This window comes from Cyprinus carpio, chromosome A7 (genome assembly GCF_018340385.1).
Source record: "Cyprinus carpio isolate SPL01 chromosome A7, ASM1834038v1, whole genome shotgun sequence".
NCBI lineage: Eukaryota > Metazoa > Chordata > Actinopteri > Cypriniformes > Cyprinidae > Cyprinus > Cyprinus carpio.
The window spans coordinates 33,925,881-33,949,588 of record NC_056578.1 but is presented as its reverse complement, the minus strand read 5'-3'; the positions used below and the strand labels follow the sequence as shown (position 1 = coordinate 33,949,588).

General features: G+C 40.0%; 2 protein-coding genes across 10 annotated transcripts in view; both read right to left on the bottom strand.

Moving 5' to 3' along the window:
* The window catches only part of LOC109056419 (aspartyl/asparaginyl beta-hydroxylase-like), a 62,310-nt gene extending 60,719 nt beyond the window's left edge, over positions 1 to 1,591 (bottom strand). Inside the window, exon 1 of one of the 4 annotated variants that reach the window (XM_042760895.1) lies at positions 1,396 to 1,591. In XM_042760895.1, the coding sequence (XP_042616829.1) occupies positions 1,396 to 1,435 (40 nt within the window). In that variant the 5' untranslated portion in view covers positions 1,436 to 1,591. The remainder of the gene's footprint in view (positions 1 to 1,395) is intronic. The other 3 variants (XM_042760894.1, XM_042760898.1, XM_042760897.1) reach the window with 3 other exon arrangements.
* An 827-nt stretch (positions 1,592 to 2,418) lies between these two features.
* On the bottom strand, positions 2,419 to 23,259 carry LOC109065681 (syntenin-1-like). 6 transcript variants are annotated; one of them, XM_042760891.1, is made up of 9 exons: positions 22,398 to 23,259; positions 21,904 to 21,957; positions 21,704 to 21,806; positions 21,120 to 21,226; positions 19,022 to 19,183; positions 18,572 to 18,747; positions 4,129 to 4,300; positions 3,873 to 3,964; positions 2,419 to 3,729 (listed from the first exon to the last, which is right to left on the bottom strand). In XM_042760891.1, the coding sequence occupies exons 2-9, from the start codon at positions 21,934 to 21,936 to the stop codon at positions 3,675 to 3,677; spliced, it is 900 nt and encodes a 299-aa protein (XP_042616825.1). In that variant the 5' UTR covers positions 21,937 to 21,957; positions 22,398 to 23,259; the 3' UTR covers positions 2,419 to 3,674. The 6 variants fall into 6 exon arrangements, with proteins under 6 accessions (XP_042616825.1, XP_042616824.1, XP_042616823.1 ...); XM_042760890.1 differs by having other exon boundaries at positions 21,904 to 21,970; positions 22,398 to 23,258; XM_042760889.1 differs by having other exon boundaries at positions 21,886 to 21,957; positions 22,398 to 23,257.
* Positions 23,260 to 23,708: the final 449 nt, after the last annotated feature.

Sequence of the window (23,708 nt, the reverse complement as noted above, 5' to 3'; positions counted from 1 at the left end):
AGAGCTGCAACTGCTAAAAATCGTAAACACTAATGCCAAAATGTGAAAAAAGATGGTGTCATGATCATAAACCTGGACATTTGGAGCACCAAGAACATCTGCCCTGGCTAGGTCACCTGACTTAAAAAAAAGAGTGAGATGCTGTTTCCTTCTTTTAACATCTCTGAAGCAACTGGCTTTTGTATAAAAGTTGGAAGCTGTATTAAATGCAAATGATGCTAAAACACCTTAATAATGAAATATTTCCTGTTAACCAGGTCTTCACGTTATTTTGTCCAATCCCTGTATATTTATTTGAAATTAACTCTTGAATAAGGAAAAAATGTAGAGTGGGACTTGATTTTGCCCATCGGGTAAATAAATATTTAAAACGTTAAGCCTCCCAAACAAACAAATACATAACTAAATAAATAAATAAATCCTGGAGCAGCCGCATATGCAAGGTATTTCTGAATCCAGCTGAGAGAAATATTCATTTTCTAGTGTTTACATGCTTACTTTTTTCCTGTTTATCAAACCATTTCAGGCCTATACCATCCCTTCCAATCTCATCAAAATTTTATTCAAATTAAGGCTAATCAAAATAAGGTTTTTCAGTCCAAATTAATCAACAATGTGGTCACTTACTGTTTGGTTGCATGTAAATGTAGTTAATGAAAAAGTACTAACACTGAATTTACAGTTCCTTTTTTCCTTCTAAGTGATAATAGGCTAAGATATTTACAACCCATTAGGAGCTTTCAACCTACATGCCCTGTCCACTTCGAGCTGACTTCCACCTCTGACTTATTTTGTCAGAGGTCTGCCAAGATCTTCCTTTATGTATACGTTTAAATCTGTGAAAATCACTGCAGAACTTCAAAGAAATTTTAGGCCCATTATTAATAATGTCTTTGTAACTAACAAAAATTGTCAAAAAGTATTAAAACAACACTATGGTATAATGGATATGAATTAAGTAGTAGCATCAATAGAAGTACCTTGGAGTACGACGCAAATGCCATGGTAGTGAATGATTACCACATTACAGTATGGTACATATTATTCGTACCAATTTAATGCCATCGCTCTACTATAATACTGCTGTCATATGTTTTGGTAAGAGAACTGCGATTCTGAGAAGTTATACACAGTATCAGAAAGAGTGTGTACTGCTTTCATCTCTGCAACCTCTATCATTAAACATCCACCCCATTCTGGATGAAAAACATTCTCTCATTACTCCGTAGATAACACGCTGAAATTCTTTGATTACCTATGCGCGTATCTATAAATTTAACGCCCGAATAGTGACATTTAAATAACACTGCATAATGAAAAGCATCTGAATCTATGTATTGGGCCACGCATAAAGAAAACTTTACTTGTATGAAGCGAAATCCTAATTAACTTTACCTTTTCTGGCCTGTTTGCGAACTGTTTTCTTCTGCTTCATGATAACAGCGTTAGAGAGTTTGGAGAGGCTGGTTAATCGCACGATCTAAAAGTTCTGCATTTGTGAGCAAAGCTTTTCTTCCTCTTCTTCTTTGGGGCCAATAGCAGATTGGTGTCGTAAGCACATACCGCCACCTAATGTACATCGTGCTCTCATCATGAAAATACTATGAGGATGCATCCTTCCTAGTCCATTCCTTGTGAGGCTTCAAGGCTGTAGTCCTGCTTAGCATTAAACGCTTGAATGAGACAGTCTAGTAAGTGCACATAGATATGAAACGAAAATACTATTACATTTATAATTTGAAGAATACTTAAGTTGCAACAAATGTTTATGTTAACTGGCCTTCTATTAATGCAATAGCCTACAGACAACAGTCTGTTGTCTCTCAGTGGTTTGCACAGTTTAGCAATATGATTAATTTTCTACAAAAAGGAAAGCATAATGCTTTATTCTCCATTTTTTTCTTCTAATTTTTAAGAAGACTGCTCTCCAGGAGCAAGGTTGAAGACCCATAGTGTAATGAATGCCTGATAAAACAATTGGTCAGCTGTGGAAATGCCACTTGCCCAATATCATGGTCATGTACATGTGATTTTATGATTTGGAAACTTTTTTTTATTCATCCAACACTAATTTATATGACCATGGCAACATTATTTAGCTGACTAATTTATATTTTGTCAGGATCGCTAAAACTTTCATGAAAGACAGTTAAGACACATTTTATAAGTATCAACAAATAAATAATGTTTGGACTGTATGCCACTGTATAGCTGCATAAGTATAAATTTATAGCTGTCTTGGAGTTATAATAAAATAGTATAATTTATAATTACTATTACTATCATTATAGCAATTTATAAATCAAATTATTTTATAAATGTAACAATATAATTTTTTTTTTTTTTTACACTTTCGGAGACAAAAATGTGTTGCTAAAAAATAAATGTATAATTTTATTATTTGGAACCAGTGAAAATAATAGAGTTTTCATTGATAATTCACAGCCTGACACTGTCTTTAGATTAACATATAATAGGAAGATAGCAAAACAATGTGCCGAACAGATGTAGTCCTGTCTGCAGATATCAAGAAAAAAACTAAAAACAAAAACAAGTTTTTGTGAGGAAAGAAAACTACTGTTTTAAGTACTAAACCACACAGGCCACACAAACATAAACGATATGAAGAAAAACAACAAAAAGAATACAGAGGCACAAAACTGTACTGCAATTATAACTCTTAAACATGAAGTTGTCATATAATTAATCTCTGAATTCTGAACTGTTTTTTTATACAAATCTTTAGCAGTGCATAGTTTTTTTTGTTTTGTTTGGTTTTTAATGGGTTTTAAAATGTAATTTTATCACCATTATTATTATGACTGATTTACAGCATCAGCATGCTGTAATGCATGTTGACGATAATTCAGAATGCTTTTTGTGAGATGTTATGTTGCGAGAAATTTAAATAAGCTTCAGGCTTAACAAAAAACATCTAAAGATGAAGGAGATGGATTAAAGGCATCACCCAAAAATGAAAATTTGTCAACATTTACTCATCTTCATATTGTTTCACACCTTATTCTAAACCTAAGGAGATGTTAAATATTCTTAATACAGAATAATATGATGACACGAATGGTGATAAGAGTACTTCAAGTCAAATAAGCACTATGAAAATGTCATAAAACTAGTCCATATGACTTGTGTGCTGTTAGTCTTCTGAAGTTATACAGTAAACATACTTATGTTTAAACTGTTATTTGCTGAAAATCTTCTCCAAAGCAGCTCCTTATTTGCGTTTATGTATATAAAATTATGAAGTGTGAAGACACGTCACACCAGTTTTAACATTACTGATGACAAACAGCATTGGTTGTTGCATGTCATGATTGAACGTGATGAACCAGTTTTAATATGCAAAAGTGTGAATGACATTTGACAGCTATGGCAGAGGAGAAAAAAGGCATATGGGTTAAAACAACATCAAGTTAAGTAAATTATTACAGAACTTGTCATTTTTGGGTACACTATTAGGAAAAACTGAACCAAATATCTCTCATGTTCTCCTTGCTCTGTCGTTCTTTGCATGACAATAACCTCCTAAACAAACATAAACATATATAAAATCATATGATTGTGGACACACAACTGAACTTGTGCTCTATACAAAATGCCAGCCCTCCAAGCTGTGGCCAAATCATCCTCAGTTGTACAGTTAGATCCAAACGATCTCACACCTCAGGAATAGAATGATCCATTAGTGTCTTTACAATACTGCTGGACATCCTGCAGTAAGAAAGAGAATATTAAGAAAAATGTATAAAAGTTATAAAAAAAAAAAAGGAAAAGTAAGATACTTTAAGTAAAGTTACATGAATAGACTGCTAATTGGCATTGGGTTTTATCCACCCGCAGTTTATTTTCCATACCTTTTTATCATGTGTTCAAAAATAACCACTGGCATCACAGTTACTGTGACAACACCTCCGCTGGAATTAAGGATGTCTGTGATTTGGGAGTCCTAATAAAAGAAATGAAAAGAGAGGAAAGTAGCTTAAATTGAACTCAAATCTTTTACGAGTCACCTGCTAGTGCTTTACAGGGCCATTGATAATTAAGAGAGACAAAGACAGACCAAAAAGAAAGAAGGAAAACCAACAATTGCAAAATACTGATGTCATTTACCTTCAGTCCAATTATATTCTGACCATTGATCTCACAGATCTGATGATCAGTAAGGAGGCCGTTACGTGCAGCTGAGCTGTCTTTTACTATTGAAGTGATTCGACCCTTTTTAAAAAGAAAGCCGAGCTGCCCGTTCATGTCCTTGTGAAGAGTAACAGTTCGCTCCAGTGGCCTGCAAACAGAAATAGTATTTTCAAAGCTGATTTGTATTTGCATAATGTCTTTCCTAAAATAAAGACAAAACAAATGTTGCCTGGGGGTCCGTTCCAGGCGAGTATTGCATCCTTGCATCCTTTCTCACATATGTATTGGTATTTCACAACCACGTGACACAGAAAGATGGACAGAGTGAACTCAACAGTGTTTATTGGCAGATAAGATTATACAAACACAATATCCAATGATACAGTCGATTATGTACGTTTAGGTATAGACGAGATCTCACGCTGACTGAGTGAGGGAGTCGGGCTGAAATAGTGTCTTAATGTCAGGTGATTGGAAATAGGTGGTGATGATTAGAATTCTGAAGACTGTGAGTGGGGTATTTTGAAAGAAAGAGAGTATGGTGTGGGTGTGACAGTATATCTCTCCACAGGCTGCTCCTGTGGACTGATGTGTCTAAAGTCAGGGCCAGCCCCAGCCACACAGTGCTGGTCTAGTTGGGTGGTAATCTTTGAAGATGGTTAGAAGGGCCGGATCCAGAATGTTGACCGAGCCATCTAGGAGCACTCCTCTGGGTTGTATCCCTCCCAGTCAATGAGGTAATCAAGACAAATCCTCTGATGCCTAGGGTCTGTTGTCCAGGAGCAACGGAGGAGGGGGAGTATCCTCCACGCCAGACCTAAAAGGTGAAAAGGACAGAGACTTCGGACTGAAGCAGAGAAGCTAAGTCAAAGGGGTGCCAGGGAGGCTATAGTATGTGATAAAGCACCTGTGAACCCAAAAGTGAACCCAAGGAAGTGTTGTAGTTCCTTGATAGAGGATGGAACTGGCCAGGACTGGTCAGTGGAGACCTTCCCCAGTCCATCTGTACTCCAGCAAGGCTGATGTTATATCTGATAAACTAGCTTGAAGGCTGATGGAACTTGCACTTCCAGTATAACAGTTACATGGTCGGACCCTCGCTCTTGGAGTAGCCAAGGATGTCAATATAGATGATGACGAAGGGATGGATATACTCCCGGAATACCTCATTCATGAAGATTTGGTACATGGTGGTAGAGTTGACCAAGCCATACGTCATTACCCGATGACCATAGTGGCCAATGAGAGTGACAAATGCCATCTTCCCTCTCCCTTTCGGATCTGAATGAGGTTGTAAGCGATACCAACCAATGCTCCTCTGAGCTGTTTCAGGGTTGCTAGGACCAGGTGAAGAGGATATCAGAATATGATGGTTATGTCAATGAGGGTGCAGTAGTCAATGGAATAGGCAGGGAAGTTGAAGTGTAGACATCACCCTGTTAGAGTTCCTTCACACACTCCTCCATGGGTGCCAGTGACTTCCCAGAATGATATTCGGCATTGAGCCCTCCATAACCAGGAAGGTGATGGTTGCAGAGTGGAGGCAGTTTACGTGCAGAGCCATGTGGTGAGTTATGATATGCTTTCCAGCACTACTGGAGTATTGGTAATGAGCACTGATTGAATGGAGTCGAGTAAGCTTTATTTATATAGCACTGTGGCAGGGGGGGCGTGATTTAGCGAAGTCTGCAGCGGGAGAGAGAGTCAGGAGACGAGCAGTGAGTGAGTGGGTTGGACGGAAACGATCAACACCTGTTTCTTGTTGCAGTAATTGGCGTGGAGAGAGTATAAAACGCCAGGGGAAACGGGAGCAGTTGAGAGAGAGACGGACTGCTGACGTGACCTGAGAAACCAGAAGAAGTAACCCGGAAGTGCTATGCGTTAGAGTATATTGTTGTCAAAGTAAAAGTCACCATTGGTGTTTGCAAGGAATATTTATTTTTAAATCATAACAAACTCGTCAGCAGTCCAGCCGACCCTTGTCCTCTTCCTTTCCTCACACGAACTCACTACACTGGTGCCGAAACCCGGGAAAGGAGGAAGGAGTGCCGCCGCCATGCCTAGCCCGTCCTCCACGCCACTTGCGGACATCATCTCATTACATTTACATTTACATTTAATCATTTAGCAGACGCTTTTATCCAAAGCGACTTACAAATGAGAACAGTAGAAACAATCAGATCAACGAGAGAACAACAACGGTATACAAGTGCTATGACAAGTCTCAGTTAGTCAAGTACAGAACACGTAGCCAGGGTTGTTTTTTTTTTTTTTAATAATGATAGAAGCAAAGTTTCCCTAGCAACGATGATCACGCAGTAGTCTAATGAGAAAACGAGGCAAAACACTTACAAACTACTGTCCTTATCTGTCGCTCGACTGTTTCTCATCCCTCGCGGCCCTACATCAGGAACAACATCAGGCCCTGCTGGACTTGAGAACGGATCAGGAACGGCGGTTCTACGGCATCCTTCAAGCCCAGCAGGAGGACCGCGAGAGGTTCCGGAGCTGGATCGACCGGGAGGTTCGTACTGAGGCCATGGGACCGCCCGCAGTTCCCGCTCACCTGCCCCTTCACAAAATGGGACCACAGGATGACCCTGAAGCTTTCCTGGAACTCTTCGAAAAATCAGCTGAAGCGTACGGCTGGCCCCGCGACCAATGGCCAGTTAGGCTGATTCCTCTGCTCTTGGGCGAGTCCCAGGTGGCCGCACAACAGCTACCCGTAGCGAACCTCCTGGTCTTCGACGACCTGAAGAGGGCCATCCTTCAGCGGGTCGGCCGGTCCCCAGAGCAACATCGTCAGCGGTTCCGCTCCCTGGACCTGGGGGAATCCGGTCGGCCCTTCGCGATGGCCCAGCAGCTCCGGGACTCCTGCCGCAAGTGGCTACTGGCCGAGGGAAGTGACGTGGAACACACGACCTCGTGGTACTGGAGCAGTTCATCGCTCGGCTTCCCAGGAAAACAGCCGAGTGGGTCCAGTGCTCCGTCCCACGTCGCTGGACTCGGCTATCCATCTCGCGGAGGACCACATGGTGGCGTGCCCAGGGGTCGGCGAACCCCTTCCATCAATCTCTCTCTCTCCCTCTCTCCCCTCTCCATCTCTCTCTCGACCTGTCCCTCTCCCTAGGTCCCGTCCACCCGGCCCTCCTCGTGTCCGGGGGCGGGGCGGGTCTGACCCAGGGCACCACGCGAGTCTGCGAGCCCCGGCCAGGCATTTCCGTTTCTCCGCTCTCTCCACGCCAATTCCCCAATCCACTCCCTGCCACTGGGGCGGCGGGGAGGTCTGGGCTGGCCTGTTGGCGTTGCGGAGACCCGGAACATTTTGTGGACAGGTGTCCTGTGATGGAGGTGGGAACAATGATCCGGGTCCCGGATGTCCCACAGGCCACCCCCGGTCAGGCAGGCGAATACCAAATACCCGTGAGTATCAAGGGGGGTATATATCCGTCCTAGGATATAACCAAATGTAACCAAACCTCAATCCATCGAAGCCTGATGCAACCGGGGGCATTGGATACAAGCCGCGTGGTTAAGGTGCGGTGCGTACACGGGGATGTGGTGGAGTACCCGGTGGTCCAGATCATCATTCAATTCAGGGGTCAAAAGCATAGTGTGGAGGTGGCGGTTAGTCCCTACCTCCGGCATCCGATAATTCTGGGAACGAATTGGCCCGCGTTTACTGTTTTATTGGGGTCACTATGTGCGGATGCCTCTTGGGGAAATAAGGCACGGAAGGGGGATGCGCGTGTGCAGGTGGGAGAGACTGAGCCAGGACCGCTGGGTTCTGCTTCGGGGGAACCGAGCAAAATCGGGAGACTGGTTCTCATGCATTCCAACAGGTCTGCTCTATCGATGGTCAGCCTCTCCATCCTGGCCACCCGCTCACCTATCCGTATTTTGCCATTCTAAGAGATCGGTTGTATCGAGTGACCCAAGACGCTCGGACAAAAATAAATACAACCCAGTTGTTGATTCCAAAGACCCGCAGGGAAATGCTTTTCCATGCGGCTCATTCTAATCCTATGGCGGGCCATTTGGGACAGGCAGCAACACTGAATCGCCTCATGACCCGTTTTTTTGTTTTTTTTGGCCGGGCATTCATGACAACGTGCGCAGGTGGTGTGCGTCTTGTCCGGAATGTCAGTTGGTGAATCCACCGGCCGCCCCAAAAGCGCCATTGCACCCCCTTCCCTTAATGCAGGTCCCCTTCGAGAGAATTGGTATGGACCTCATCGGGCCATTAGAGCGATCGGCACGGGGACATCGCTTTGCATTAGTCATAGTTGACTATGCAACCCGATATCCTGAAGCAGTGGCTCTCCGCAACATTTCCGCTAAGAGTGTTGCGGACGCCCTGTTTCGTCTAATCTCCCGGGTGGGGTTCCGAAAGAAATCCTCACCGACCAGGGCACGGCGTTTATGTCACGTACGCTACGCGAACTATACGGATTATTGGGCATTAAATCGGTTTGAACTAGCGTCTATCACCCACAGACCGACAGCCTGGTCGAACGATTTAATCGCACGCTTAAATCCATGATCCGTAAATTCGTCCAAGAAGACGCCAAGAATTGGGATAAGTGGCTAGAGCCCTTGTTATTCGCTGTGCGAGAGGTCCCACATGCCTCCACGGGGTTTTCCCCCTTCGAACTTCTCTACGGTCGCCAGCCCCGAGGGGTGCTGGATGTCCTGAGAGAAACTTGGGAGGAGGGGCCATTTCAAGGCAAAAACGAAATTCAGTATGTGCTGGACTTGAGAACAAAACTCCACACTTTGGGGCGGCTAACAATGGAGAATTTGTTACAAGCCCAGGACACCAGAGCCAGCTGTATAACCGGGGAACTAGATTACGCAAATTTGCACCGGGAAAGAAAGTACTTGTATTACTCCCAACGTCGAGCTCTAAGTTAATGGCTAAGTGGCAGGGACCGTTTAAGGTTCGCACGACAAGTCGGAGATCTCGATTATGAGGTAATACGGTCCGATAGGAATGGGGCACATCAGACCTACCACCTCAACCTCCTAAAAAAATGGAATGAGGCGGAATCAGTGATGTTGGCAACGGTGATTAGCGGAGAGGATGATCTCGGGCCTGAGGCGAATGTCAAACCACAATCCCTCGCCCTGGCCCCAGGAGGAGATCACCTCTCGCCGTCCCAACTTACTGATCTAACGAAATTACAGGCAGAATTTGCCGACGTGTTCTCGCCCTTACTGGGCCGTACCAACCTCATTCAGTACCATATCGAGACGGAGCCGGGCGTGGTAGTTCGCAGCCGGCCGTATCGCTTACCTGAGCACAAGAAAAAGGTAGTTCAGGCTGAATTAGGCGCAATGCTGGAAATGGGAGTAATAGAAGAATCCAATAGTAACTGGGGGAGCCCGATAGTTTTTAGTCCCAAAAACGGACGGCTCAGTCCGCTTCTGTGTGGATTATCGCAAGGTGAATGCTGTGTCGAAATTCGACGCGTATCCAATGCCGCGGGTTGACGAGTTTACTTGATCGGCTAGGCACGGCTCATTTTTATTCGACATTGGACTTAACGAAGGGATATTGGCAGATCCCCTTGTCTCCATTATCCAAAGAAAAGACAGCTTTCACAACGCCGTTTGGATTACACCAGTTTGTTACCCTTCCGTTTGGGTTGTTCGGGGCACCAGCTACTTTTCAGCGCCTCATGGATAAGATTCTGCGGCCCCATGCGGCATATGCTGCTGCCTACTTAGATGATATCATTATATTTAGTAATGATTGGCAGCGGCATATGCAGCATCTGAGGGCCGTCCTGAGGTCGCTGAGGGGGGCTGGACTCACGGCCAACCCGAAGAAGTGTGCGATTGGGCGTGTGGAAGTAAGGTATCTGGGCTTCCACTTGGGGCATGGACATGTGCATCCCCAAATTGACAAGACAGCCGCTGTTGCGACCTGCCCACGTCCCAAGACCAAAAAGGAGGTAAGGCAGTTCTTGGGGCTGGCGGGATATTATAGACAGTTTGTTCCTAATTATTCGGACCTCACCAGCCCCTTGACTGACCTTACTAAAAAGGAGGCACCAGATACGGTCCAGTGGACGGAGTCGTGTCAGCAGGCCTTTACCCAGGTAAAGGCAGCCCTGTGTGGCGGGCCGTTATTACACTCTCCTGATTTCTCTCTCCCTTTTCTGTTGCAGACTGACGCGTCGGACTGGGGGCTGGGTGCAGTCCTGTCCCAGGAGATAGAGGGGGAGGAACAGCCGGTGCTGTACATTAGCCGGAAGCTCTCGAAGAGAGAGGCTAAGTACAGCACCATCGAGAAAGAGTGTCTTGCCATCAGATGGGCCGTCCTTACCCTCCGCTATTATCTCCTGGGACTGGAGTTCACCCTCTGTTCAGACCACGCTCCGCTGCAGTGGCTCCACCGCATGAAGGATACCAACGCGTGGATCACCCGTTGGTATCTGGCTCTACAGCCTTTTAAATTCAAGGTGATCCACAGGCCGGGTGTTCAGATGGCTTTGGCCGACTTCCTCTCCAGAAATGGGGGGGGGGGGAGGTGCTGCAGGCTGGATGGCTCCCCGGCCTGAGTCGGGCGGTGGGGATATGTGGCAGGGGGGGCGTGGTTTAGCGAAGTCTGCAGCGGGAGAGAAGAGTCAGGAGATGAGCGGTGAGTGTGTGGGTTGGACGGAAACGATCAACACCTGTTTCTTGTTGCAGTAATTGGCGTGGAGAGAGTATAAAACACCAGGGGAAACGGGAGCAGTTGAGAGAGAGACGGACTGCTGACGTGACCTGAGAAACCAGAAGAAGTAACCTGGAAGTGCTATGCATTAGAGTATATTGTTGTCAAAGTAAAAGTCACCATTGGTGTTTGCAAGGAATATTTATTTTTAAATCGTAATAAACTCGTCAGCAGTCCAGCCGACCCTTGTCCTCTTCCTTTCCACACACGAACTCACTACAAGCACTTTATACAATACAGATTGTGTCAAAGCAGCTTTACAGTGTTAAACCAGAAAATTTGTGCTGATAATGCAAGAGGACATTAGAAAACAGTTTATGAGTTAAAGTCAGTTCATTGTTGATTCAGTGATGTCATCGTCCAGCTCAGTTCAGTTCTCTTCTAATAGTGACTGTGCAGTCAAGTCAACAATGTTGCCAGAAACTGTGTCCTCAACTAAGCAAGCCAAAGGCAAGGAACCAAAACTCCTTTGGTGACAGAAATGGAGAAAAAACTCCCTGGGAGAAACCAGGCTCAGTCTGGGGGGCAGTTCTCTTCTGGCCAGATGAAACCAGCATTGGTGTGGTTTAATTCCAGGCTGAAATGCACGTCACACTGAGAAGAGGACACATCTAGTTCTCATGGTCTTGAGCCGATGTCTGACGAGGTCTTCACAAGGGATCTGTAGAGGTCACCTCTAGGTGCTAATCCACCATCTGGACTGGATACAGACTAGATCTAGGTGGCAACGGTGACCTCAGAATAAAGCTCAAAGTATACTTCTCTTTTACGCACATGCGAGGGTCAGCATACAGTGCTCGTGACGCAAATTTTAACATCAGAATATAGAGCTGAGTATCATCAGAATAACAATAAAAACTAACACCATGTTTACTGATGATATCTCCCAAGGGTAGCATGTAAAGCATGAAAAGCAACGGTTTCAGCACTGAGACTTGTGGTACTCCATACTGCACTTGTGAATGATATGATACTTTCAATAACTGCTATGAATTGATGATGGTCGGATAAGTATGATTTGAACCATATCTATGCAATTCCACTAATACCAATATCATTTTCTAGTCTATTCAAAAGAATGTTGTGGTCAATAGTGTCGAACGCAGCACTAAGATCCAATAGCACTAATAGAGAGATACAACCACAATCAGATAATAAGAGCAGGTCATTTGTAACTCTGATGAGAGCAGTCTCTCTACTATGATATGGTATAAATGCTGACTTGAAATCATCATAGATGCCATTTTTCTCTAAGAAAAATGTGAGGAGGAGACTACCTTTTCTAGTATCTTTGACAGAAATGGGAAATTTGATATCAGTTTTTAATTAACTAGTTCTCCAGGATCAAGTTGTTTTTTTTTTTTTTTTTTTTTTCTTGTAATGAGAGGCTTAATAACAGCCAGTTTGAAGGGCTCAATTTGTATTTTCAATCATTGAGCATTTTAATGAAATGTGGTCAAAGTAGTATTCAGGTAAAAGTTCTATAAACATTGAATATTCAAATGTAAAATAGAACACTACATAGTATTTAATGTATGAATTATAGATTGATCCCTTATTAAAGCTAAAAAAGCCATTCAGTAAAGAGCAGTGAGTGATTTTCTCTTTTTCTTTTTTGTATGATTAACATTAAGGACACAGACAGCAGCAGGTTTATTATGCTGCTGTCACTTTAAGGCCTAATGAACTGATCCAAGATACTGATAGTAAATCACAACTGTTTACGTTCACTTAAGTCATAAACTGACTGTGTTTACCCGAATACCTGCCCAGACTGACATTTTTTGACTTGATTGTGTGTGTGTTTGACCATTCAACCACAATAAGCCGCGAAAAAAATACAACTCAATTCAGATATCCTATGCTATGGCAAACTTTCAGTGCATGTGCTTTGTGTGTGTGTGTGTGTGTGTGTGCGTGCACTGAGTTGTTTTAATCATTGCCTATCTTGCTTAACCCTCTGGAGTCTAAGGGTATTTTTGGGGCCTGGAGAAGTTTTGCCATGCCCTGACATTTGTGCTTTTTCAGTTTCTTATAAATATCTAAATAGCTAAAGTCTAATCTCACTGTAATCAGCACAAACTGGGCTATAATAATTTGTGAGCAGCATGTATGTACATGATTGTGTTTTTTTGAGAAAAAAAATGTATGCGTGGTTAGTGAAAAAACTAAAAATGTTAAATCACTTGAATAAGGCAATAAAACACATACAGAAAATTAAATTGGTTCCCAGGACTTTTGAGAACTGGAGCTTGTAGCCTAGAATTTTTTTTTTCTAAATGATGTGAAAATCATCTTGTTTACTCACTTACAGAAATCAATATATTGATTTAAATTTTCTAAGACACTTTTTGTTGGTAAAAGTCATATGCGAGTAGGCGTCAACTATCATGAATTCACACCTGAGAAGACAAAGACCTGCATAATGAGCTGCATAATGAGCCATTCAGTCAGCTGTGTCACTGAGAGGGATGAGTTACAAGAAAGAATGTGAGGACAAAATAAATGTATATAATTTTATGTTTGTAGTTTATTTAGAATATATTTAATTATCCCACAACATAATTTAATATTCACTTGTGAGTGCAGTTAAACAGTTTATTAGGAACAATCAAAGCTGACTTTCAAAGCTGAATTTTTTGCATCATTACTCCAGTCACACAATCCTTCAGAAATCCTTTTAACAATCTTATTTTCTACAAAAAAAAACATTTATTGTTATTATTATCATTATTATTATTATTATTATTAATGTTGAAAAGAGCTGAGAATATTTTTTCAGGTTTTTTAGGGGGGATAAATTGAAAGAACAGTATTGTTTATTACATTTGTTACAGTTACATTTATTGGTACATTTATATTATTTACATCAAGCTTTTGAATGGTATAGTAGTGTATATTGTTATTGAAGCTTCATAATATTTCACTTGATTATACATTTAGTCAGGAATTATAGTTTGGAAAAAGTTTTTGGAAAAAGTCTAACTAGTAAAATGTTTACACGTTATGTGAAAACTAGTACAAGTATATAAATAAATAAGAGACTTACTCATGTTTATGATCTCTGCTGAATAAAGTGCTTCATTCTTTTTGGGGTGAATTATGTCTTATTCCTCTCATCACGAAGCAAACAGTAAAATAAAAAAAACTTGAAGAACAATCTCGCTTCGCTGTCTTCTGTTGTGTGGGCGTATTCAAGCCGTGCGCTTCAGTGAAACATTAGAATGTGAATAGCGCGTTCAGCGCGGGGGCGTGGTCACATTATAAGATAATGAAGGGAGACGTGAAAAACGGACATCGCGTTGTTTTCATATGGATTACTTTATCACAGAATATTTGTTTTTCGGCAGCACTTGTTTAGTTTAAAAGTAGACATGTCAGGCTTTCTGTAGATATCTCTCTCATGTCTCTGTGTTGAGTATTCACGGAGTTACAGTTCATTTTATGAGTAACTGAAGATCAGCGCAGACAAAGGCTGCAGACAGCACTCCTTGTTTGTTATCTTTATTTTATAAGTGCACAAAGTTTTGTTGTTATTATGTCTGTATATTATGTCGACTTCAGAGGGTTAAAAAACAGAAAAGTCCTATATGTTTGTGCTAATCGTTTTATGCTGGACTGCCTCACAAATGAGGGTCAGTTCAACACTGGAGTTGTGCAAAGATTTCCTCTTGAAGAATGATCGATACCAACGCTTTTTGCCCGAACATCAACTCCAAACAAAGTAAGCATCACATGTCAAATTTTGTTTTCCAAAAGAGCTTCTTCTTTTCACTCTGTAAAGGCTAATGTTGCTAAAGCTACCATTGTTTCTGCCTGTTTTCACTGATGTTGGCTTCACGTGCTACCAGAATGATCGTAAATAGGAATGTGGTAGTTAAAAATTGCATATGAAAGCAATGTGAAGTTGACTGCTTGAATTTGTCGAGCTTATAATATGATAGCACGTGAAGGCACCATGAGACCAGCTATGTCATTATTTTTATTGTGCCATGATCCCCTCCTGTGTAATTTATAAACGTGCATTTACTATGCACAGTACAGTCAGATTGCGTGATATTGTCCTGTTTTGCTGTTGCCGGTATGCCAAAGCATGAGCTCTTGAACCTCCGCCCTCTTCTGTAAAGGGAGGCAGGAGTACCAGCTCATTTGCATTTAAAGAGACAAACACAAAAACGGCGCGTTTTGGCTCATACCCTAAAAGTGTTAATTTCAACAAGCTATAAAAAATTATCTGTGGGGTATTTTGAGCTAAAACTTCACATACACACTCTGGGGACATCAGAGACTTTTTTTACATCTTGTAAAAAAGGGACATAATAGGTCACCTTTTAATACCTTAATTTTCTCATCCATGTGTTTTTCTTTATCAATCTAACGTATCAATTACTTTAAGTACTGCACTGCCTAAATATAGATTAGGGCTGTGCGATTTGGGGAAAATATCTAATTTCGATTTTTTTTGACAGATATTGCGATTAAGATTTAATTTGCAATTTTATTTTTACAAAGTCAAGCTTCAGATTAATTTGTCAGTAGTGTGCAGCACAGAATGGGTATCATTATCCTGCTAAAAAAAAAAAAAAAAAAAAAAAAAGGAACCATCATAGAAATTCTTATGGTTTCCATTAAAACAATTACAAAATTCATTTTTGTAGTGTGTTTTGGCCATTATTCCAATAGGAATTACTGTTGTTCTATTGTTTCCCATCTGCCAGATTACATCCCACCAATAGAATCTATCAAATACCAGTAGACACCATTATAGTTTACATTAAAGCCAATATAATTCCCATTATAACCCTTAAATCCATAAAATTTTCTATTGTGTTTTGGGAGGGGCTCTATTGTTTGTTTTCAGCAGAGAATAGTATAATGGTATTACTACTTTTACAGAATTTACTTAATTACTGAATTTCACAGAAAAAAATAGTTTATTTTGTGCAAATAAAGAACTCTATTACTTCAGTTAATTATTTAAGTATTACATACATAGGCTGATTTATTAATTTTTAAGCATTTGGGATTTTAAAAACAAGTTTGCTGAATGTTTAATTTCATCCAAGTGAAATTAGCAAAGCAGTTAAACTGAATTTACACTTGTTTTAAACGCGGAGCCATGCGCAAGTTGCCACAGGTTGCGCGCTTGCATCAACCACATCCTTATTGCCAGAGACGGCATTGTGGAGCTGTGTGCGAGTATAACCGAGCATTACGAGACAGTAATGTGTGTGTAAACGGCTCCTTCATGAGACGCGGATGAGAGGAACGAGTATGAGAATCAGAGACAGGCTATGTGTGCGGTCTTCTGAATTGGAAATAGCGAACATGCATTATAAACTTCTTTCAAATTAGAATCTGCTGGGGAGATAAAAATGTGCAAGATAACGTTCATGTACTAATAAAAACATCTAAGAATGTATTTTTTATTCTCCAGTACTGAAAGCAGAACCGATAAGGGAGCTCTTGATGTGTGTTGTGACGCTGCTCTTGCAAATTAACATTACCTTTTTGGTGTCTGTCATTTCGACGCAGAAGTAATCTCATATTACATAAGTTTTTCTTTAGTATTAATTTACCAACTATCGATCTGACCCTGTAGACGACATAATCACACACTCTCTCTCTCCCGCTTTGTTTTTTTTCTTTTTTCTGTTTTTATTTTTATTTTTATGGTAGGCGTTTATGCAGTTGGCTAGAGCAGAGCTGATTGGGGAGAACGGATGTGTGCTCACTCTATTGGTTAGTAAGGCTGCCACTCAAGGCTGGCATTCATGCAAATACTCTGGAACAGAGAAATATCTCTTCCACATCGCAGGCTTTGCGATTAGCAAAACCGCAACATCTCAAATCGCGATTGCGATTCAATTTCGATTAATCGCACAGACCTACTATAGATATATGAATATAAATATAGTTTTACATATCTAAGTGACCAACACAGAGCACACACCACTTTTCCCCTGCTTCTCTGGTAGTTGGGCTGTCAGAGCCATAGCCTGCAGTACTTTTGCGTATCGTGTAGCAGTGCTTGGTTTATGCTCAGTGACCTGGGGCCTCATTTATAAAACTTTGCGTAGATTTCATCCTTAAAGTGTGCATACGCACATAAGGCAGAACCTGCCAGAACCTGCGCAAAACCTGCCAGAACCTGCGCAAAAATCCCTTTATAAATCCCAGTCAGGGGAAGATTGTGCGTACGTGCATCTCCACCCCGACTCCTCCCCGAAATCACCGTATATGGAGCTTACAACGCCTTGTTTTACTATGCATAACCTCATCTGCATGTCATTTCCATGCATATTCCCATGCACGTGACACGATGTTTAACACTGAGACATTAAGGAAATATGAGATGGGGACTATAATGCCATTTGTGCCATACAAATTAATTTTTTTATTGCTAAAAATTATCCAGTATCCTTGTTATGTTTAATAATATATATGAAAATATCCATAAACACAAGATGGTTTTTTTAGAATAGAGTTGATCTCATTCTTTTCCACTGGCCAAATAGTATTTCAATTACTTTAAAAAAAATCAAATTAAATGTATGCAGTTTTGCTGATGAACATCTTTTAGCTTTTTTTAGTGGAAACAGATAAGTCCATATTTATTGCAGTGTAAACACAATTGTCTGATTCGGCTTGTCACTGACAAAGTATTTTAAAAAGGAAAGGCGCAAATCTTACCGGTTTTCTCCTAGTTATATCCTTCAAACATAGTGGTATTTTTCATTATGTTGTGGAGATGCCTTCACACGACATCAACACCTCCGTGCAGCTGCGGTTGTACAGTAAGCTATTATCATTGGTCCTATACCGGACAATGGACTGTTCGACCACTGAATCCAGCAGTGTCCATCATATCGAAGTAAGTGGGCATCATTGATCATTGTTCTCACTAAAATATTTCTCATAACATGTGATCTGTAGTTTAGTTTAAAGATGAATTATTACTCCTCGCTGTCATTAAAACAACATACCACAGGAAATTTTTTTTAGCCTATTGTTAAAAAAATATGTAATTAAGTTTTTTTGTAAAATTATGTAATTTTTAGTGTTTATATCCATTAATGCGAGTGGAGTATTTAATGTAAATGTGTATATCGACATGAAAACAGAGTTTAAAATCGCTGTTTGCTTAATTACTTTTCTCACTCCAGGAAAAAGAAGTGCGTACGCACGGTCAAGAGCATCCTTACGTTGCGCACTTATTTACGGCAAGTTTATTTTTTATAAATCCCGATATGTGCGTGGAAAAATGCGTACGCATATTTCTATGCCCATTTTGTGCGTACGCAAGCTTTATAAATGAGGCCCCTGAGCTTGAATTTTAACTCAAGGTCTTTTCTCATTCTCCTCTCTCTTGTTACTTCCTGTTGCTAAAATTCAGGCCTTAATTGGCTTATACAATTTGACAAATTAAAAAACTCTTTTTATAAATGTCTCTAATAGCCGCACACTTTTTAGTATCAACAATGATTTACATCAATAATTTAAACTGCTGTACAGTTGTAAGGCTAAAACCACATACACACACCCTCCTGTGTCTCATCTCTTCATGAATAACTCATGGCAACCTGATCCTCATAAATTAAACATCATTGTGCAAAGTATTTGAAACCGGCACATAACATCATTGTACAGAGTATTTCAAACCTGCGCAAATGCTCTGTGTCATCTGTGTGTGTGTACCTGTCTCGCACAGCCAAAGTGATCTTCTCTGGGTTGGCATACTTAAGCTCCTTATGTGCATTATCACTACTCCAGCCAGCACACGATTTGCCATTGATCTGCAGAATCTGATCACCAAACCGCAGCCCTGCCAGTGCTGCAGGAGTATTAGCCTGCACTAATTGCACAAACACACCCTGAAACACACATTTGGAAATATTAATCAGAGATTACCATTATACTATTGGGGTGTAATGCTATGACATGAATGTAGATGTCATTAATTAAAACACAGAATACTGATACACAGAATACACAGAATTAATTAAAACATAAAATATCTAAATGTTTGATATATTTTTCACCTAAAAAGTGCAGACTATTGCACTGCTGTTTTTATCTTAATCTAGATTAATAAATTACATTAATTCAAATGTAAAAGTTAAATTATTCATATCATTAAAGAAATACATTATCTATGACTTTGAGGCGGAGGCCAATCTTCCCATCCATGTCTTTGCACAGCAACACCTCCCGTATACCCTGTCGAATCTCTGCCCTCTTCACCCCCAGGTCACTTCCTGTTATGGGGGCTGCCGCAAAGCTCATTCTGGGTGTGCAGACACTAAGAGCCTAAAAAGAATTGGGGAATATATTATTACTATACTTAAAAATTATTTTGTCAAATTACCAAAAAATATACTTCATGTCGCAACATCTCAATTAATTGGTCTTATTCAAGACAAATTGTATTATTTAAAGTTACTGTAATCAAGCTGAAATTAAGTTATACTAATGAAAGTAATTTTTTTAAAGATAAAGTAAGGTAAAAACAGCTTCTAAAAGGGATACTTCGCTTAAGGGATTCGCTTACAAAAATTGTTCCCATCGCTTCATATAATCCAGATTGCACGTCTGAAGGCAGATGGAGTATTCTGATGATGACTTTCATACCTTTTATTCACCTTGACCCTGTTTTTTACTTGGCAGTCTGGGACAGTCTCAAGCCTCCAGGTTTTCATCCAAATTATCTTAAATTGTGTTCGAAGAACGGGAGTTTTTATGGGTTTGGAGCGACATGCGGGTAAGTGATTAATTCATTTTGGGGTGGAGTATCCCTTTAAGGGTGTAGTGTGTAAAATTGACAACTGGCGGTAGAAAAGGGTACTGCAGTCAACAATGCAAAATATTGGAGAGAGTGGTTTGTCCCACTTCCTCCCTTTCAGACTCGATGATCATGTAGGTTCCCAGATTAGGACACGCAAGAGGAATGAGCACAACTGACAATGGAAGGCAACAAGTCTTACAATGCAAGTTGTTGAATTGATTTATCTGCATTTTAATATTCCTCTGGTTATAGATCTGCGATCTCTGACCCAGTTAGTTTTCAGTTTCTAGTTTCCTTATTTACAGATCATGTTCACCTGAATCTAGTTTTGTTCCTTGTTTTCTTTTGTGAATATACGCCCTCTGTTTCATTCAGATTTTTGTCAGCTATTATCTTAACACTGCCTATGTCTTATTATCAAATTAAAGGGATAGTTCACCCAAACATGACAATTCTATCTTTAATTACTCACCCTCATGTTGTTCCAAACCCGTAAGACCTTCGTTCATCTGCAAAACCCAGGTTAAGGGTTAATTTTGATGAAATTCAAGAACTTTCTGACGCTGCATGGACAGCAACGCAACTGCCATATTCAAGACCAAGAAAGGTTGAAAGGACATTGTTAAAATAGTCCATGTGACATCAGTGGTACAACTGTAAAGTTATGACGCTATGAGAATAATTTTTGAGTGCAAAGAAAACAAAATGAATGACTTGATTCAACAATTTCTTCTCTTCTGTGTCAGTCTTCACCGCACGTTCAGAAGAGTACCACAACGCAAGCGTGTGGTGCTGCTGACACAGGAGCCGGCATTCTGACATAGAACCCAAATGTGCAACTCCTTATTTACAAGCAGAAGACGATGCACGCTGTACATAAAACAGTCTTCATTAAACATGTCTGAAGATTTTGACAGAGAGGATGACTTGCATTTTTTTGCTCAGCCTTACTTATTTGAACCAGATTATACAGACAATGAACTAAGAGGTGGTGAAAGAGAAGAAATTTTTTAATAAAGTAATTTCATAAAGTAATTTTGTTTTTCTTTGCACACAGAAAGTATTCTCGTAGCTTCATAACGGCTACAGTTGAACCACTGATGTCACATGGACTTTTTTAACGATGTCCTTACTACATTTCTGGACTTTAAATGTGTTAGTTTTGTTGCTGTCTATGCAGGGTTAGGGTTGGGGTTATGGTTAGGGTCAGAAAGCTCTCGGATTTCTTGGTTTTGTGTTCCAAAGATGAATGAAGATTTGTAGTTTCCTGTAGATTTTTGCCTTCTTTTTTGTTTTGTTTTTTAGTCATGGATTATTTTCATTATTTTTGCAAAAAGTAAATTATTTCTGTAGTAAGTACTTTTTAAAAAAATACATGCAAAAGAGAATGTCTTGTTTTTGTGTGTTATTTTTAAAGTGTGTACAAGCTGATGCGCAGTTCACAGACACAAACACACTCACCCCACTGGTCTGGTCAGGAACTAAAGAGGAAAAAGTTTGTTGAGCATCTGCACTGAGATTTAGACCCATAAACTCATTCAGCTCAGGGTACAACCTGCTAGAAGTAGCTAAAGAGAGAGACAGACAAAATAAAAAATGAAAGTAAGCTACATGGATGCAAGTGAGAAAAATCTGATAACTAAAATGTATTTGTTTCCATTAGTTTTCACGCCTGAAAATTTCAGTTTTGAAATTTTCATAATATTTCCTGATTGTTCAAGACTGTAAGAACCCTATATATTCAGTAACACTTCAGTTTAGAGACCAGTTTTAACGATTTGCTTATTAGCATGCTAATACCAAAAGCATCCCCATATCTAAACTTAAAAACAACTTTACTATTAATAAGCAGCAAATTAGGAGTTTATTGAGGCGAAAGTCACAATTAATAGTGAGAATTGGTCCCCAAATTAAAGTGTGACTATATATTCTAAAGCCTCTTGTGAGGTACCCTTGGTACCCTTTGAAGCTCAGTTTTAGGGTCTAAGCCTCTTTTCTGTCATAGATTACATAATCATATATACAGAACAATATATGAATCTTACCTATCTCTTCAGATTTTGAATCATAGTAAGACTCATTCTGGCATCTGGAAGGTTCGGGAAGAGGTAAAGCCTTTAATGGGCTTGAAGTGGGGGTGTTCTGTGCCTGGGGGGGAGGATAACATTATGGAATGTTAGACATATTTTAATAAATAAATAACTTAATTAATTAATTAATGTCCAACCTGCATGAACTTATCCACCTTCATGTCTTCTAGAGATGGATACAGTGACATGGTTATCCGGTTTCGAGCACACTAGATGAATTTACTGAAGAAATGTTAACGTTTAGTTCATGTAACAACAGAAATACAATTTAGCTTACTGTCCAAAAACATAAAACACGTCATAGAAACGTAGCCCAGACAATTATTATTATTTTAATTATTTATTTATTATTACTACAATTTCCTTATCACTGTACATGTTTTTGGGTGCATCGCAGGCGCATATTACTTTATTTACATAATTTTCGCTTTAGAACTATGTTAAATGACAAATAGGCTATTATGCTACTGGTCGTTCGCGCAAGTAAGGTTTTATGTAATGTACAAGGTGTGCTTTAGCGGAATATAGAATAAAAGACAGCATAAAGATATAGCGGTAATTAATACATAATAGCTGCGAGTGTAACAAGTCAACGTTAGCTCGTTTTCTGACACGTTGTAAGAATATGGCCAGGATGATACACACTCACCTTGACGCTGCAGAAGTCTAGGCGCACCAAAAAAGTATTAAACGGATTTAGTGCTTGTCGGTCCTATTTATCTGATAGTAAACGTATGACAGATGATTTACTTCACCGGATCTCAGAGGTAATGAATGTAATGTCCGCGGGTGTTTAGGATGAAGGAAATATACTCGCGCTCAAGTCAGCACATTACTTGTGAATGAGCGCCCTCGTTCGACTAAAATAGCTGTGCTCTCAGCGGCAACATGAAAACATGAAAACGAAAAACTCGGACTGTGAAAAAGTTTTAAATAATACAATTTTTGATGATGATGGTGATGATGATTTGTCTTACATAGGCTACTATGAAATACATAATAACGATACACACACACAGGGCCGGATTTACGCACGTCCAGGGGGGCCCAAACACAATGAAGAGATATGTAATATTTTGTTATACTATGGGTTATCTACAACAATAAAAGAACCAAAACCTCAGAAGACATTGAGCAAATAAATATAACAAACAATAGCTACTTCTGTATCTGAGAAGGACATCTTGTAATAGTGGAAGAATACCCAGGCCTGCACGCGTACTGTCTGGAAACATGGTGACATCAGAATCACTGAGCTTTCATAATGCTATAGTGTCAATGAATTGTTTAATCTCATGTACTGCAAAAAAAATATAAAAATAAATAAATAAAAAACGGTCAGGGCACTCACTAGCACCAGAACCAAATAGCAACAAGAAAAGCTTTAGTTGTCGCTCATTTTTGAAGAAATTACTTTTTCATTGACCTTTGTCAACCAGGAAGTGGTCATATTTAAACTCCTGGGAAACAGAGGCACTTTGAATTTACACGTCTGTCTGTGTTTAAAAAATCTCAGTAATTACTTTATGAAAATGAAAATAAAAAAAGTATTTAACTTAGATATCACATAATTAAACATTTAATTTAAAATATATATATTACTAATATTACTAATTATATAAATATCACCTAAGCAGTATCGCACAAGAAAGAATGTTGTTGTTCCTTTTCATGTGGAAAAATACAAACAAATATAAGGCTTTATGCTGTTGGTCTGAATATCTGCATGGCTACAGTCTCGTAATGTATCAAAAGTTGGTTTCTTCACCATTTTTAATTGTCCTATTTGTATTGAGGGATTACCTTTATGTATTACTATTGAAAAACCACCTTTTTATTTTTATTTTACAGTACTTGATTTAACGACAGCATCATGGTGTCATGGACCTCAACAAATTTTAATAAGTATGGACATTTACAAAAATCTGACTGACCACTTAAGGGCATAGAGACGTCTTAC

Coding starts and splice junctions, on each gene's coding strand:
- LOC109065681 (XM_042760889.1), bottom strand. CDS start 21,936: ATGTCACTGTATCCATCTCTAGAAGACATGAAGGTGGATAAGTTCATG. Junction 21,807..21,885: donor AGGTGGATAAGTTCATGCAG/GTTGGACATTAA, acceptor CCTCCCCCCCAG/GCACAGAACACCCCCACTTC. Junction 3,965..4,128: donor AGAATATAATTGGACTGAAG/GTAAATGACATC, acceptor TTCTTTTATTAG/GACTCCCAAATCACAGACAT.